Genomic DNA, 13,740 nt, shown 5'->3' with positions numbered 1-13,740 from the left:
TATATAAATATAGTAATAAAAAAATATATGAATTTTACATTGATTTTATGTGATTATTTAATACAAAACTCTGAAAAACTTCATAAAACTCAAGTTCACTAATAATCAATAAAGCTAAACTTTTTAATTTAACTATTTATGAAAAAACAACTTTGAAAAAATTTCCATTAAGTCTCAGAAAGCTTTTCTTAGAACAAAATAATTATTATTTTATAATGGCTAAGTCTGCCTTCACCAGAAATACAAAAATTTACAAGTTGAATACTTTTTGAATCTTCGAATCGGTACAGCTGTCCTTCTCAAAATACTAAAAAATCCCAACATACGTTTAAAATATTTTGGAAATTATATGATCATCTTTACTATATATAGCACACCTTTGTAACTAGTCATTTAATAATTCCAAAACGTATTGTTTTAGACCTAAATCTAATTCCTTCAATCTTCTATTTCCAACCGTTCAATAGTCCTCAAATCCTCATCACTGCCTCCATTTTTCTCAATTTTTCTCCAACCGTTCCTGGTAACAATCCCTTTATTTTTCCACACACCAGATCCGGTCATGAGCTGCTCCAAAATCACATCGCTGGAACTTCCACTAGACCACTTTCTGTTCCTCGAAGATTTTTTCTTCTGGTTTTCATTCTGCTCGTCCAGTCTGTCCTTCCTGGTGAGACCTGATGAAGTACGGACCAGGGGTACGATTTCTGTGGTCTGGTGGATGATGTTTCTTGAAATCTGTTTTGGTTTTTGGGTTTTTGATGGTGTTTCTGTGTTTGAAGATTGGTCTGATGTGGATTTTGAGAAGACTTCGTCGTTTGGCTGATCGTCTTCGCTGGAACCATCCACGCTGTACTCTTGCTGAAATAAAAAAATAATTATGCATATATTTATTTGTATACTAGCTGACCCGGCAAACGTTGTTTTGCTAAGTAAGGTTTATTCTAAACAATTTCTAGAAAATCAAAAATATTAATACTTTAAGTGAATAAGGATGTGTTTTGTGAATGCTATATACAATGAGGTAATATAAACCCCATTAGTTTTGTCTATATTTTGTCAATACAATCAAACTGGAAGTCTTATTCACTTTCTATAGAAAACATTGTATAATCCAATCCTAGTCTTTTTTGCTCTTTCGACTTATTGATTACGTTTCAAGTTTTTCAGATTCTTTTTGGATTCTGGATTTTGTGTATAATTGTAAATAATACTACTGAGCTTATACAAAATTTTCAAATTTTTGCGAGGAGAGATAGAAAATGAATTAAATATTTCTTCTTTGACCTGCTTTTTGAAAAGTTTCAAGTAATATTCGATGAATTAAAGTAAACTTAATAAAAAGTATATATGTAGAGCAAGGCGAGGCACAAAGGTCGAATTTGACTTTGAGCAAATATTAATTATATTATAAAAATCAAACTAATTATATCGCAACAATAATATCAAACGAACAATTATCTAACTACGTTCAGTTAAACTGCCAGCTATTTCATCATTGTACAAATGTGATTTTTTTATGTCTTTCAAAAATTTGTTATCTAGACCTTTTCGGAGGCGGAGTAACTCGGAACGGCCAGGTGGCAAACAGGTTTAATGTCTTATTTAATTTTAAAGGTATTTTACAAAATAATTACACTTTTAAACTAAATGCTAAAAAACTCAGAAAAACAACGTAAGAAAATACTTTTTTTATGGATTTTCAAAGATTGTCGTTTATCTCCCGATGGCAAAGTCATAAGAATCAAGGTTATAGCTGGTTATACACCCTTTTCCCTCGACTTTCAAATTTTGTTGTTAAACAATGCTTAACTTAACTGATTTTTGACACATTGGTGGTGGACGTTTTTGACCCCGGACCTTCTTATTTTACTGTCTATTTTTCGATAAATTCTGGGAAATTATAACTGGGAAAATGTTATTCGACAAAATGTCCCTTTGATCGATACCAAATTTAGGTTCTGAATTTAAATAACATAAATAAAAAAATAATTGATGAGGATCACTGTCATTAATTAGATATAAGCGGACTGCAAATTATAAATGTTTCATCACCATAAGATATGTGAATAGAACCACTCTATTTAGTTTATGATATATTGAACTTTCGAATTAGTTATTGATATATATTGAACTTTACCCTACAACCTTCTTCTCTTATTACATTTGCTAGCCTTCTTTATATTGTTATAAGTTATAGGTATTTATACTCAAACAATTGTATCATCTACCCCAAAGGGCCCCTGGTTAAATAGAAAAAGTGTTTGAGAAAAATATGATTTGGAAAAAAGAGTGCTACAACGCCAAAAAGTGCATTTTTATATTAACATTTCAAAAAAGTTGATATTTTGAGTTTCTAGTAACACTTGCGATCCGTTTAATAACGTTTTTGTATATAAATATAACTACGAGCAAAACTATTTACAACAATTTAATCATAATGAAATAATATTCACGTAAAACATCCTATTAAAAGTAAATGAACATCATCTGTCAAAAACGTTTGTCATTTGACGGATTTGCCACCGTCCATTGTTTTATTCAAATTGCGCTTCTACAAAAATGTTCAAATTGAAAATGTAAAGTTTATACGCGATTTTGAAATAATATCTCACCTTTCCGACAATCTACTGATTAGCACGAATTTTTCAAGACTAAAACTGGCCAAATCGGTTTAGCCGTTTTCGAGTTTTAGCGGATCATTTGATCGAGAACTCCATTTTTATATATATGAAGATAAAATTTATATTTACTTACCTGTATTTCATAAGCCCTTCTGAGTCTAATCTGGCGATGCTTCCTACGTCCTCCATTGTTCCTCCTCAATTCATAAAAAGGATCCTTTTCACTCTGAGTCACGTACCTCACAGTGGGTCTATTAGCACCCCATTTAGGCCTCTCATTCGAAGGTCTCCTTTTACTATTATTTCTAACACTGCTGGCACCGCCATCAGAAGAAGAAACCGATCTTCTTTTATTTTTTTCATCAGTCTGAGTCCATGCTTCCTTGAGTTGTCCTGACCTGAATTTGGAAGGCGTCAAGGGTCTGTCGGAGCCACAAGCCACGTGGCAAAGACTTCCTGCAGAAGCATATCGTGGTAGTATTGCCTGATGAGGGTAAAAGTCTTTGTGGTAGGGTTGGAAGCTAGTGTTGGGGGATGGTAAGGGATTTGGGATAACTAATTCTTGGTTCTGAGGTGGTTGTGAAACTATTTGTGAAGATTCTGGAGGTAAGTTGGCAGTATTTTGTGGTGTTGAATCAGGTTTTTGGATAAATTCGTTTCCCAAATTTCTGACTGTATAAACTATCTGAGGTTGCACATTAGGAGCCATAAAATTTGGTGTATACGCCAGTTGTAAAGATTCCAAACTACTCTGTAACTTGCTAACGTTTTGTGATGACTCTTTCTGAATTTCGTGATAAATTTGTTGGTTTTGCATAAAATTTGGAGCATAAGCCAATTGTTCTCGTGCTGACAGTATCTGGACATTTGGTACTGGTGGTGCAGATTGCACCATAACATCTGGAGGTCTCAAAAGCTGGTAATATTCTGATGAGTTTACATTATTGTCTACGTATGTGGAAATATTTGGATGTATGTAGTTTATGACTGGTGTTTGGGATTTTGGAATTATCAAGGGTTTAGTTTGATTGTCTGTTGGTTCTACGTTTTGATCAGGAATTTCTTCTTGGTTTTTATTGGTATCTGCTGTAGTTTCTTCATTGGCTGCAGGTTTTTGCGTTTTTCGCAATTTTATAGGTGATCCTATAAGTACTGTATTAGTTTGAGGCTCGTTCGGAGTTCTGCTTCCAGTAGATGCTCCTGACTCAAAAGCAGAATCAACCTATAAAAAATTATCAGTAAAATATTTGGTTAGGTTTAATTTTTTTAATAAATTAGTAACCTGGTCGTTGCTTCGTCTACTAGATTTCCTACGTTCCTTTTTTCGCTTTTCAGCTTCTTCAGCAGCCTTTTTTAAAGCTTCTTCGGCAGCTCGTCTTCTTTCGTCTTCACGAGCTTGTTTTTCTTCACGTTCTCTCAATTCTCGACGTCTTTGATCATCTTCTCTAAAATATAAAAAAAAATTAAATACCAGAATTAAATAACAGGATAGAGAGGAACTTGAAAGTCCTTGGTAACAAAGTCCACAAGCATTATTTCAAAAACAAGTAAAGTTTGGAGTTTTTCAATAATAATATTTTAAAGTAGAGGGCAAATGATGTGTAGCTATTAACTTTGGGGGACTTTGCTAAAACAAGATGAAGGCCACATTGGTAATTTTTCAACAAACGTATTTTTTTTCATTATTAGTTTATTTTGGTTTTGAGCACTGTTATTTAGTTTAATATACCTGAATATAAAATTTTCATGAGGGAAAAGACAATTTTTTGTCCTCTGCTTTAAAATATTATCATTAATTTTTTTTTGCATTTTATGCATTTTATAAAAATTTCATTATTATAGATATAAGCTTTAAGTTTTTTTTCTCTACTTTAAAATAGTGTTGTTAAAAATGTTTATAAATTTTTAAAACAATTCATCATTTATAAATTAGCTTTATGCTATTTTTTTTAATTTGTTACCTGATCCTTTTTATCCCATAGGTGAGGTACAAGGGAACAATCTTTTGCCCTCTACTTTAAAATAGTATCGTCAAATTTTTTTATACAATTTTCATCATTATAGAAATAAGCTTATTGCTTTTTTTAAAAATTTGTCACATGTTTTTTTTATCCCATAGACGAGGTAAAAGAGTATCGGTAATTTTTTTTCTAATTATAGAAGTAAGCATTATGCCATTTTTGAAAAATTTGTCACCTAGTTCTTTTTAGACGAGGTACAAGGCGACAATTTTTTGCCTTCTACTTTAAAATAGTATCGTTAAAATTTTTTGTACATTTTATACACTTTTCATCATTTAGAAATAAACTTTATGCCTTTTAAATTTGTCATTTAGTTTTATTTATCCCATAGGCGAGGTAAAAGGGACCATTTTTTGCCCTCTACTTTGAAATAGTATCGTTAACTCTTTTTATACATTTTATAAAAATTTCATCATTATAGAAATAAACTTTATAGTACTTTTTAAAATTTGTCACCTGATCTTTTTTATCCCATAGACGAGGTAAAAGGGAACTTTGCCCTGTACTTTAAAATAGTATCATTAAAAGTTTTTGTACATTTTGCAAAAATTTCATCATTATTTGAATTAAGAACCTGGTCTTTTTTATCCCGGAAGGTAAAAACGGACAATCTTTTGCCCTCTACTTTAAAATAGTATCGTTAATTTTTTTTATACATTTTAAGCATTTTATAAAATTTTCATAGAAATAAGCTTTTTGGATATTTTTTTATAAATTGTCACCTCATCCTTTTTTGCCCTCTACTTTAAAATAGTATTGTTTAAATTTTTATACAATTCTTGTTTTTGAGTTTATGGTGTTAGATATTTTTTGGAGTAAAATTTACCTTTGTCTTTGCTCTGCCAACTGCTTATCCCTTTGCCGTTCCTCAATTTTTTTCCTCTCCAACTCCTCTCGTTTTCTATCTTCCCTTTCCTTCAATTGCTTCAAAACTTCAGCCTGCACCCTTAAAGCTTGCGCCCTTTTTGCTTCGCGTTCCATCAACACCATGGAATCCAGGGGCACGTTTTGACCTCTCAAATGAGTCCTAGGACCAACAAAAATTACATCATTAAATAATCACAATTACCATATTATAATACAAAAGTATTTTAGGATGATGACACGTACCTTGGTTCGTCCTCCTGCTCCGTACCAGAAGCGGCAATGCTACTTCTGTCCAGCCAATCTGGTGCTCCTGATGCACTTGCTGCAACCAGAGACGAACAGGAGGATGAGGTGCTCATCATGCGTCTTGGCATCTGTCTGGACCCTAGGTAAAGGAAATATAATAGAAAGATTTATTGCACTTGCCAAATTATAATTAATTTTGAAATTGACACATAAAAATTAAATATTTTAATTTAGGTAGTTTTTATACATGCAAAATGTATAAAAATCTACCTGGTACTTTGGTAATTTTTATGATTCAATTTTTAGTACCTACTTTTTACCAAGTATATGATTCACATATTCAATTTTTTTCAAGAAGACGGTTGAAATTGTTGAACAAAATTCTATATTGTTAATAATAATTTAAAAAAATTTATAATATAAAGACAAATACTAACCTCGATCATCCCATCTCGGTCTGGTTGTGGTTGTTGCAGTAGGCATCATGGGTGCATGAATGCTTCCACTAGATTGTGATGAGATTTCTGGTGAACTGTATATTCTATAATTGAAATAAAAAAAAATGCTGAAAACAAAATCAAACTAGTGGTGTATGGAATCGTGCCTTAAGGCAAATTGCTGGAACTTCCCGTACCGTAATGAAATATTCGAGAAATTTCAAACGCTTTCAAAAATATTATTACAAATACTGCAATTTTCATTATTTTTGCTATCTCTCTTGTTATATCTGAGCAAATCAAATGTAAATCATAAATCATAAATCAATTTATCTCCAGAACTTTAACAATTGTCATTTCATTTCGAATTCAATTTCGAAAAAAATAGTTGCCTAATTTGCACAAAATTGAAAAAGTGCTCCTATATAGTCACAGTCTAATGCAAATAATTATGTGCGACATTTTCACTTATACTGTGCCTATCTTGGCGGCATTTATACATTTTTCAATACTTTTCACAAAATTGGAAAAGTGCTCCAGTAGATAAACAGTCTAAACGCACTTGGGTAAACATTTGTACCAGAGTGGCGCTTAGACTGTGCTTAGCCTGAGTCATTTTTTCAATTTATAATCCAAAATTACAAAAATTGTTTTATGAAAAATAAAAAAAAGATGTAATAATTTTTTATCATCAAAAGCAATTGTCTTGTCAATACAAGCAGAAAGTTTTTTATATCATTCAAATCGGATGCTTAGTTCACTCAAAAACAGCCAGTTTTTGCACATTTAGCTCTGTATCTTCGAAATGGCGGGACCTGTCTTTGCCAAAAACTAATCACCTCTTCTCCCAATCATTTCAAATTGAATGTTTTTTAGATCATTCAAATCCGATACTCCGTTCTTTCACAAACTCGATTTGAATTTTCTGCATTCTTTGCTTCGTATCTTCATAACGGCTAGACCTGCCTTTGCCAAAAACTAATCAGCACGTCTCCTTATCAATAGGAATCGGATGTTTTTTGAATCATTGAAATCGGTTGGTCCGTGCGTCCGAAAACAATTTTTTGTTTAGGAGGAAAAATTGTATCCATACATACATACACACACACACATATTCATTTTTTCTAAGGTATGCCAAACTGTTCAGAAACTTCTGAAACGTGAAGATATATAAAAATTTTCATTTTCGATTTTTTTGCGATTACTATAACACACCCTACGGGAAGTTAATAATATTTATATATTTATTAATGTTATTATAATAGGGATCTTAAACCTGCATTTCGCACAAATTGATATCAAGCAGCCGTGATATTCATTCTTATTCGAAATATCTAAGTAAACATATACTTGCCCGGCATTGCAGCTTAAATTTTAAAATATATCATTTTTTTTAGAAATATTTTAATAGAACAAAAAATAAATATTTGTTGGTCAACTATTGGGTTGCATTCTAACGAAAACCACCTAATGTCAGATCCATAATTAAAATGAAAAAAAAAATGATAAAACGTGACCACAATAGCTAGAAAATGGTCACCTTTCCAACTAAGCTCTGGGTTTTACTTAAGGCTGATAATTTTCTTGAAGCTCAAATTTTCATTTCGGTTTGATGTTGAGTTCTGGGACAGCCTGTATATATATATATATATATATCTCCATATTTTACTATATCGTCATCGATTTTATTTCCAGATTGTTTGCATGTTAGCCATTCATTCAATGTGATATGACCTCCTTTAAGGACTTGGACGACCGTCCATTTGTTTTACAACACTTTAAGTTCAAAGAACTATTGCCAATGCATAATTTATATGGGAAACGATATAAATATAGATCAGGAGAAAATAAACCTACTACGAGGTAACGATATTTTTAACAGATTTGTGTAACCGATAATTTAATTCAATTATATAGTCAATGGAATGATCGTAGTAAATGTCTTCCAAATGTTTTTGAGATTTGAGTTAAAAACCCGTTCATGCAATAGTGATATCAGTTTTCAGGTCAAAATATAGATCAAGATGTATTTTCAAGGGTAGATAGTTTTTTAGGGCATTGGTACAATTAACAAAGACAACCATAGGGTTACTTTCTAATAGGCAAATAACTTCCAAATGTATTTGTAAAATTAAATGTATAAAATTGATTGAGTAAAGTTATTTTACCGACTTTACTACTTCGTACGGAATAACCGATGTTTATTTTTAAATTTTAACGAAACGAACATCCTGGCGTCCCAGGTTACCCCTGCATTTCGGACAGCTTGATATCAAGCTGCCGTGATATTCATTTTAAAATATTATAGGCCTGCGAAAAGTGGTTTAAGATTTTTGAGGTATATTATATTAAATTTTACTATTTTATTAACGATTACACAATATGTTATATTGGTTTATATTGTTCACTACTTATCCCCAATCAATTTTTTATACAAATTGCTGGGATTCGATCTTAGTACCTCTATACAATGCGAATCGAGCTTGTTCTAATTTCATAATATACAAATTTCACTACTCTTTTAATATCATATTTATAATTCGACCCAAATATTATTTACAACGCCTCCGTTTCTTTTTAATATGTAAAATACCAGAACAACATCGCGTGTCACTTAAAATGGTAATTATTTAAGATTAGATTTTAATCTATATGTGTCTCTTGTAAAAATTATAAATGTTTCGCATTTTTTTCTGGGGTAACTGGACTTTTATGGCCATTTTATTTTATGGGTGAAAGTTAACCTGGTTCTGGAAAGAAAAATCCGGGTGAAAACATTTTCTTAGTTTTGAATAATAAATGTATAAGCCTTTTCTTTAACAGACTCTCTTTATATAATAGATATTTTTTTCACATTATACGCGAGTCCCTATTGAGCTACATCGATTGGTTTCTGAATTTTTAAAATCGGTTCAGCCGTTTTTGAAAAAAACATTATCAAATTTGGTCCAAAACGTTTGAGAAAGACATAAAATTAGCAAATTGGATTTTCTAGCAAAAACATAAAGTTCTCCTTTGGCAAGTTAAAAATTGATGGTGGATACTGAATATGATAAACCAATATAACATAATGTGCAATCATTCCAATAATATGATAAAATATGACCAAAAATCAGTATGATAAAACCTCAAAAATCTTATACCACTTTTCGTAGGCTTATAATATTTTAGGATAGTTTGACTAAAATTTAGAAAAATATCGGTTACTCACAATCAGTGCAGAGTTGTAAAAATCATATAAATCTGTTCAAAATAATAATTTATGTATTTTTTAAATGAAACATGCTTTTGTATAATTAGATGTAAGTGGCATTTTGCCTTAAGGCAAGTTGCATGAACTTAATAATACATAATTAATTATTTATATAATATTTTCTTATCTTATTTTCTTTTAAGTGAAAAGACCGCAAACTTATCTCGAGATACCCTTATAAAAATAAACAATTATTACCACTTACCTATTTTCAGTTTGCCTCTCGATAGTTATATCAGTCTCAACATCGTAACTCTGCGTATCTAAAATCAAAATTAACATTAAAAAATTGGAATAACCAAATTTTTACAAAAATGTTCTCCTCACCTGTATTTTCGGCGACGTTTCCTTCGGCTTGGTGCCGAGCCAGGGGCGGCAAACTAGGGCTCCTTGTCGGTCTATGATTCGGAATATTATTAGGGGATATATCGTAATATTTTGTTGTTTCTACTTCTGACCTATTGGCAGATACTACGCTGCTTAAATCGCTGGCCGAAGTGTAACGAGATCTAGAATAGTAAATGAAAATAACTAGGTGTAAGTGGCGTTTGGCCTTATTTTGTTTCATTTATACTTATTATCATTACCTGTTTGACAATCTTTCGGAGTTCCATACGGGCATATCCCAAGGCATTCCTAGACGAGCCAATTCCTCTAAAATAATAATAATAATTATATTCAATAGATAAATCCTGGATTTTTTCAATATATAATAGCATTACAGTGTGGTACAAAGCCTTGTGAAGTCAAAAACATTTACAAATATTCTCGAAAAAACGAGTGTTTTTAACAAAATATTAGTGATATGGATATATAAATTATTTCAGAATGATGGAACGTATCTAGTTCCGAAACGTCGTAATTAAACATCTTCAAAAACAAACTGTTTTTTATTATTGAATTTACTGATCGGAAAAGAAACAATCAATATAATAATTATATATTTATATATACTAGTTGACCCGGCAAATTTGAATACATTCATTCATTTTTAAAATAGGTATTGCGCAATTGGGGTTTGTGCTAAGAGGGTGAAAATTTAGGGTTTTACGTGTTTTTTTAAAATATAATAAATTGGTTCTAAATATTTAAAAAAAAATGAGGATTGCCAACTCTTACTACCAAGGGGTATGAAAACCTCAGTTATAAATGTGAATCTGAGTCGTACTGAAAGCTATTATAAAATTTTGACAAAATCGGTCAAGCCGTTCATGAGGAAAAATGATACTAGAATTTTGTATTATTATGTATATGAGGTGGTCCTTAATATGGAAATTTTTCGAATTTCTTGCTCCCAAGGGCTCAAATGGTTCCAAATTGATAAAAAACAATTATCTGAAAGTTTTTGCTCTTAATATTAACTTTTAGATAGTGCGCAATTCAATCAAACTTCATATGGAAATAGCATGAAAAATTTTGGAAATTGAAAAAAAAATTTTTAGGTATAACTTGGCGACAAATGAATTTAAAGTGAAAATTCGTGTCATTTTTCATTGAAAATTCGACGTCTGCAAAATTTTTGAATTTTTTTTTGTATTAATTTCATACAAAACTTTGATTAAATTGCGCTCAATCAAAAAGACAATATTAAGAGATAAAACTTTAAGAGAATTGTTTTTTCATCAATTTGGAACCATTTGAGCCCTCGGGAGCAAGGAAATTCGAAAATATCCATTTAAGGACCACCCTAATATATATATATATATATATATATATATATATATTTTATTTTAAATAATAAATTATTAAAAATGACTTTTACCTCTTTCTCGAGCCCATTGCATTTTTTTCTGTTCCACCAACGAACATGATGGTTTATTGTTGAACATCATATTGTTTAAACAATTCTTTTAATTTAAATCATCTTTGTTTAATAATATAGATCCAATGAGGACTAAGTTTGAAATTTTTTCATAAATAGCTAAATAAAATTCAAATTATATATTTATTCATTACAAATATATTCACTTCTGCAATATTAGGCAGTTTTCTTATTAACTGTAATAAAGATTAATAACTTTGATAAATGATTAAGTGAAATACAAACTGTATTTTTTTAATTGCAATTTTTAATCTTAATGATTTTTATCTTTTATCTTTAATTTTAAATATTTTTTATTAAAACTAATAACTGATTTAACTAACTAATAATTTTAATACAAAATCTAACTGAAATTCAACTTATATTTGATTTATACCAGATATTTAATTTTTTTTTTGTTTAAATATTTAATTTGTGCATAATATTTGGTGTATATGAATAAAATTTGCAAAAATATTAATAAAAAGTAAAAGCTGATTTACCAAACTGATAATTTCAACAAATATAAAATTAATATCTATAAATAATGCTGTATATATAGTTTTTACTTTTAAATTTAAAGAAGCATACGTTATTAAAATTACAATAAAAAATAATAACTGATTTCACAAACTACACTTTAATAACAAGTTTATTAAATTATAAATTATATTTAATTAGTAACAAATATTTAATTTTTAGTTCAAAATACTTTTAATTTTGATTTTTTTTTGTTAAAATATTAATGAAAAATAATTTTTGGTGAATTAACTAACTAATATTTTATTAAAATACAAATTATATTTTTTTTAATGCTAAATGTTTAATTTTTACGAATTACACATTTTTAATCAATTTTATTAGATTACAAAACAAATTATAACTGACTTAAAAAACTAATATTATTAACTTCATTAGATGATTTGATAAACTAATAATTTTAATAAAATAAACTTTTAACTAAATAATTAAAATGCAAAATATATTCAATTCGTGGCAAATATTTAAGTTTCATATTTGTATGTAAAATTATTATAAGTTTTAAAGATTTTTCTGTCTTAATTTTTTTCTTATTAATAATTAAGTTAAAAAGCCATTGTTAAAAAATACACAATTTTAATACAAAATGATTGCACCAAAAATATATTTTGTTCACAGATTCCTTTCGAACTTACAAATAAATCCCAATTAGCAATTCTAAAAAGATTATTAATATAACTAATAATTATACACAATGTTTTAATATCAATTTATTATTATTGTATGTAGAGTATTTTCTAATATATTTTTCCTTTTAGGAAAACCTGAACTGTGTATGATTTTTCCAATACAAAATGGAAAACTGAAAATGGTCTTCTTGTTTACCTTGCTGGTTGCCAAGACGAAATATATTTTCTTCATTAACGCGCAAAATCGAAACTTTCTAGGAAACAGGTAAATATTTATGGAGATTATATTTCAATTTAATTTGCACCGGTAATAATAGAAAAAAAGGCATTTACTTTTAATGTGCAACTTTAATTAGATCATGGTATTTAATTTGAAAGCTTACATACATTTTGGCATCAGATTATAAAAAATATATTTTTTTTAATATGTATACCTTATATATATATATATATATATATATATATATATGTAAAAATTTTCTACATTTTAAAGACAAATCCACGTGCAAACCCAATCATAAAAAATATCGATTTTTAAGTTTTCAAAGAAACTTGTTCACAGTGCATTATCATCCCGTATATATGCATATATATGCACATATATATATATATATATATATATATAATATAATTAAATAATATAAATTATATTTATTTTAATTATTTTTAATTAATAACTTTAACTAAAAATAATAATCACACTTTGTTCAATGCCTGAGTAAAGACACTTAAGTAAGTGTATTTAAATTTTGTTGTATGTTTTTTTTACCCTAGAATAATCTAAAATATGAATCTAAAATATGAATAGGCCCATAAATTGTTATTTTATTGTTAAAAAAATTAAATTAAATTAGAAGAAGAGATAATATATGTTTAGTAAAACATTTTATCTTAAAAAATAAAAATAATAACTGAAATAAGTATAGTAAGAATTTACTGAAGTCAAAATAATATAAATTTATACATATACAACTATGAATATTTTTAAATAATAACATTTTTAGGATAATTTCTTCAGCGAATTTTTATTAAATTTTTAGATCATTATTAATTTAAGTAAATATATACTTTAATTAATTTTAATTTTATTTTCTTTATTAACATTATATATTTATTTACAATTAACATTTGCTATTTTAATTATAAATGTATTTTAAACATAATAATTTATGAATATATATAAATTTTTATACATATTTTTCTTAAATTTCTCAAAAAAAATTATTATTTAATTATTTACTGGAATCAAATAATAAATATATCTATACATATGCAACTGCAAATAATTCCTTAAACTAATAATTATTAATTCTTTAATTAAT

General features: G+C 28.5%; 1 protein-coding gene across 1 annotated transcript; it reads right to left on the bottom strand.

Annotated features, from left to right (window-relative positions):
- Window positions 1–438: 438 nt before the first annotated feature.
- Window positions 439–11,280, bottom strand: LOC113367891 (myb-like protein X). Its single transcript, XM_026609465.1, has 10 exons — window positions 11,211–11,280; window positions 10,036–10,102; window positions 9,776–9,957; window positions 9,654–9,711; window positions 6,196–6,299; window positions 5,756–5,897; window positions 5,472–5,672; window positions 3,907–4,069; window positions 2,758–3,846; window positions 439–861 (listed from the first exon to the last, which is right to left on the bottom strand). The coding sequence occupies exons 1-10, from the start codon at window positions 11,278–11,280 to the stop codon at window positions 439–441; spliced, it is 2,499 nt and encodes an 832-aa protein (XP_026465250.1).
- Window positions 11,281–13,740: the final 2,460 nt, after the last annotated feature.

The sequence above is a fragment of the Ctenocephalides felis genome, unplaced genomic scaffold, assembly GCF_003426905.1.
Source record: "Ctenocephalides felis isolate EL2017-DRISC unplaced genomic scaffold, ASM342690v1 CF-g0.4_SCAFFOLD_01170, whole genome shotgun sequence".
Lineage (NCBI taxonomy): Eukaryota > Metazoa > Arthropoda > Insecta > Siphonaptera > Pulicidae > Ctenocephalides > Ctenocephalides felis.
Note: the sequence above shows the minus strand (reverse complement) of the source record. Positions and strands in the feature narration are given on the sequence as shown.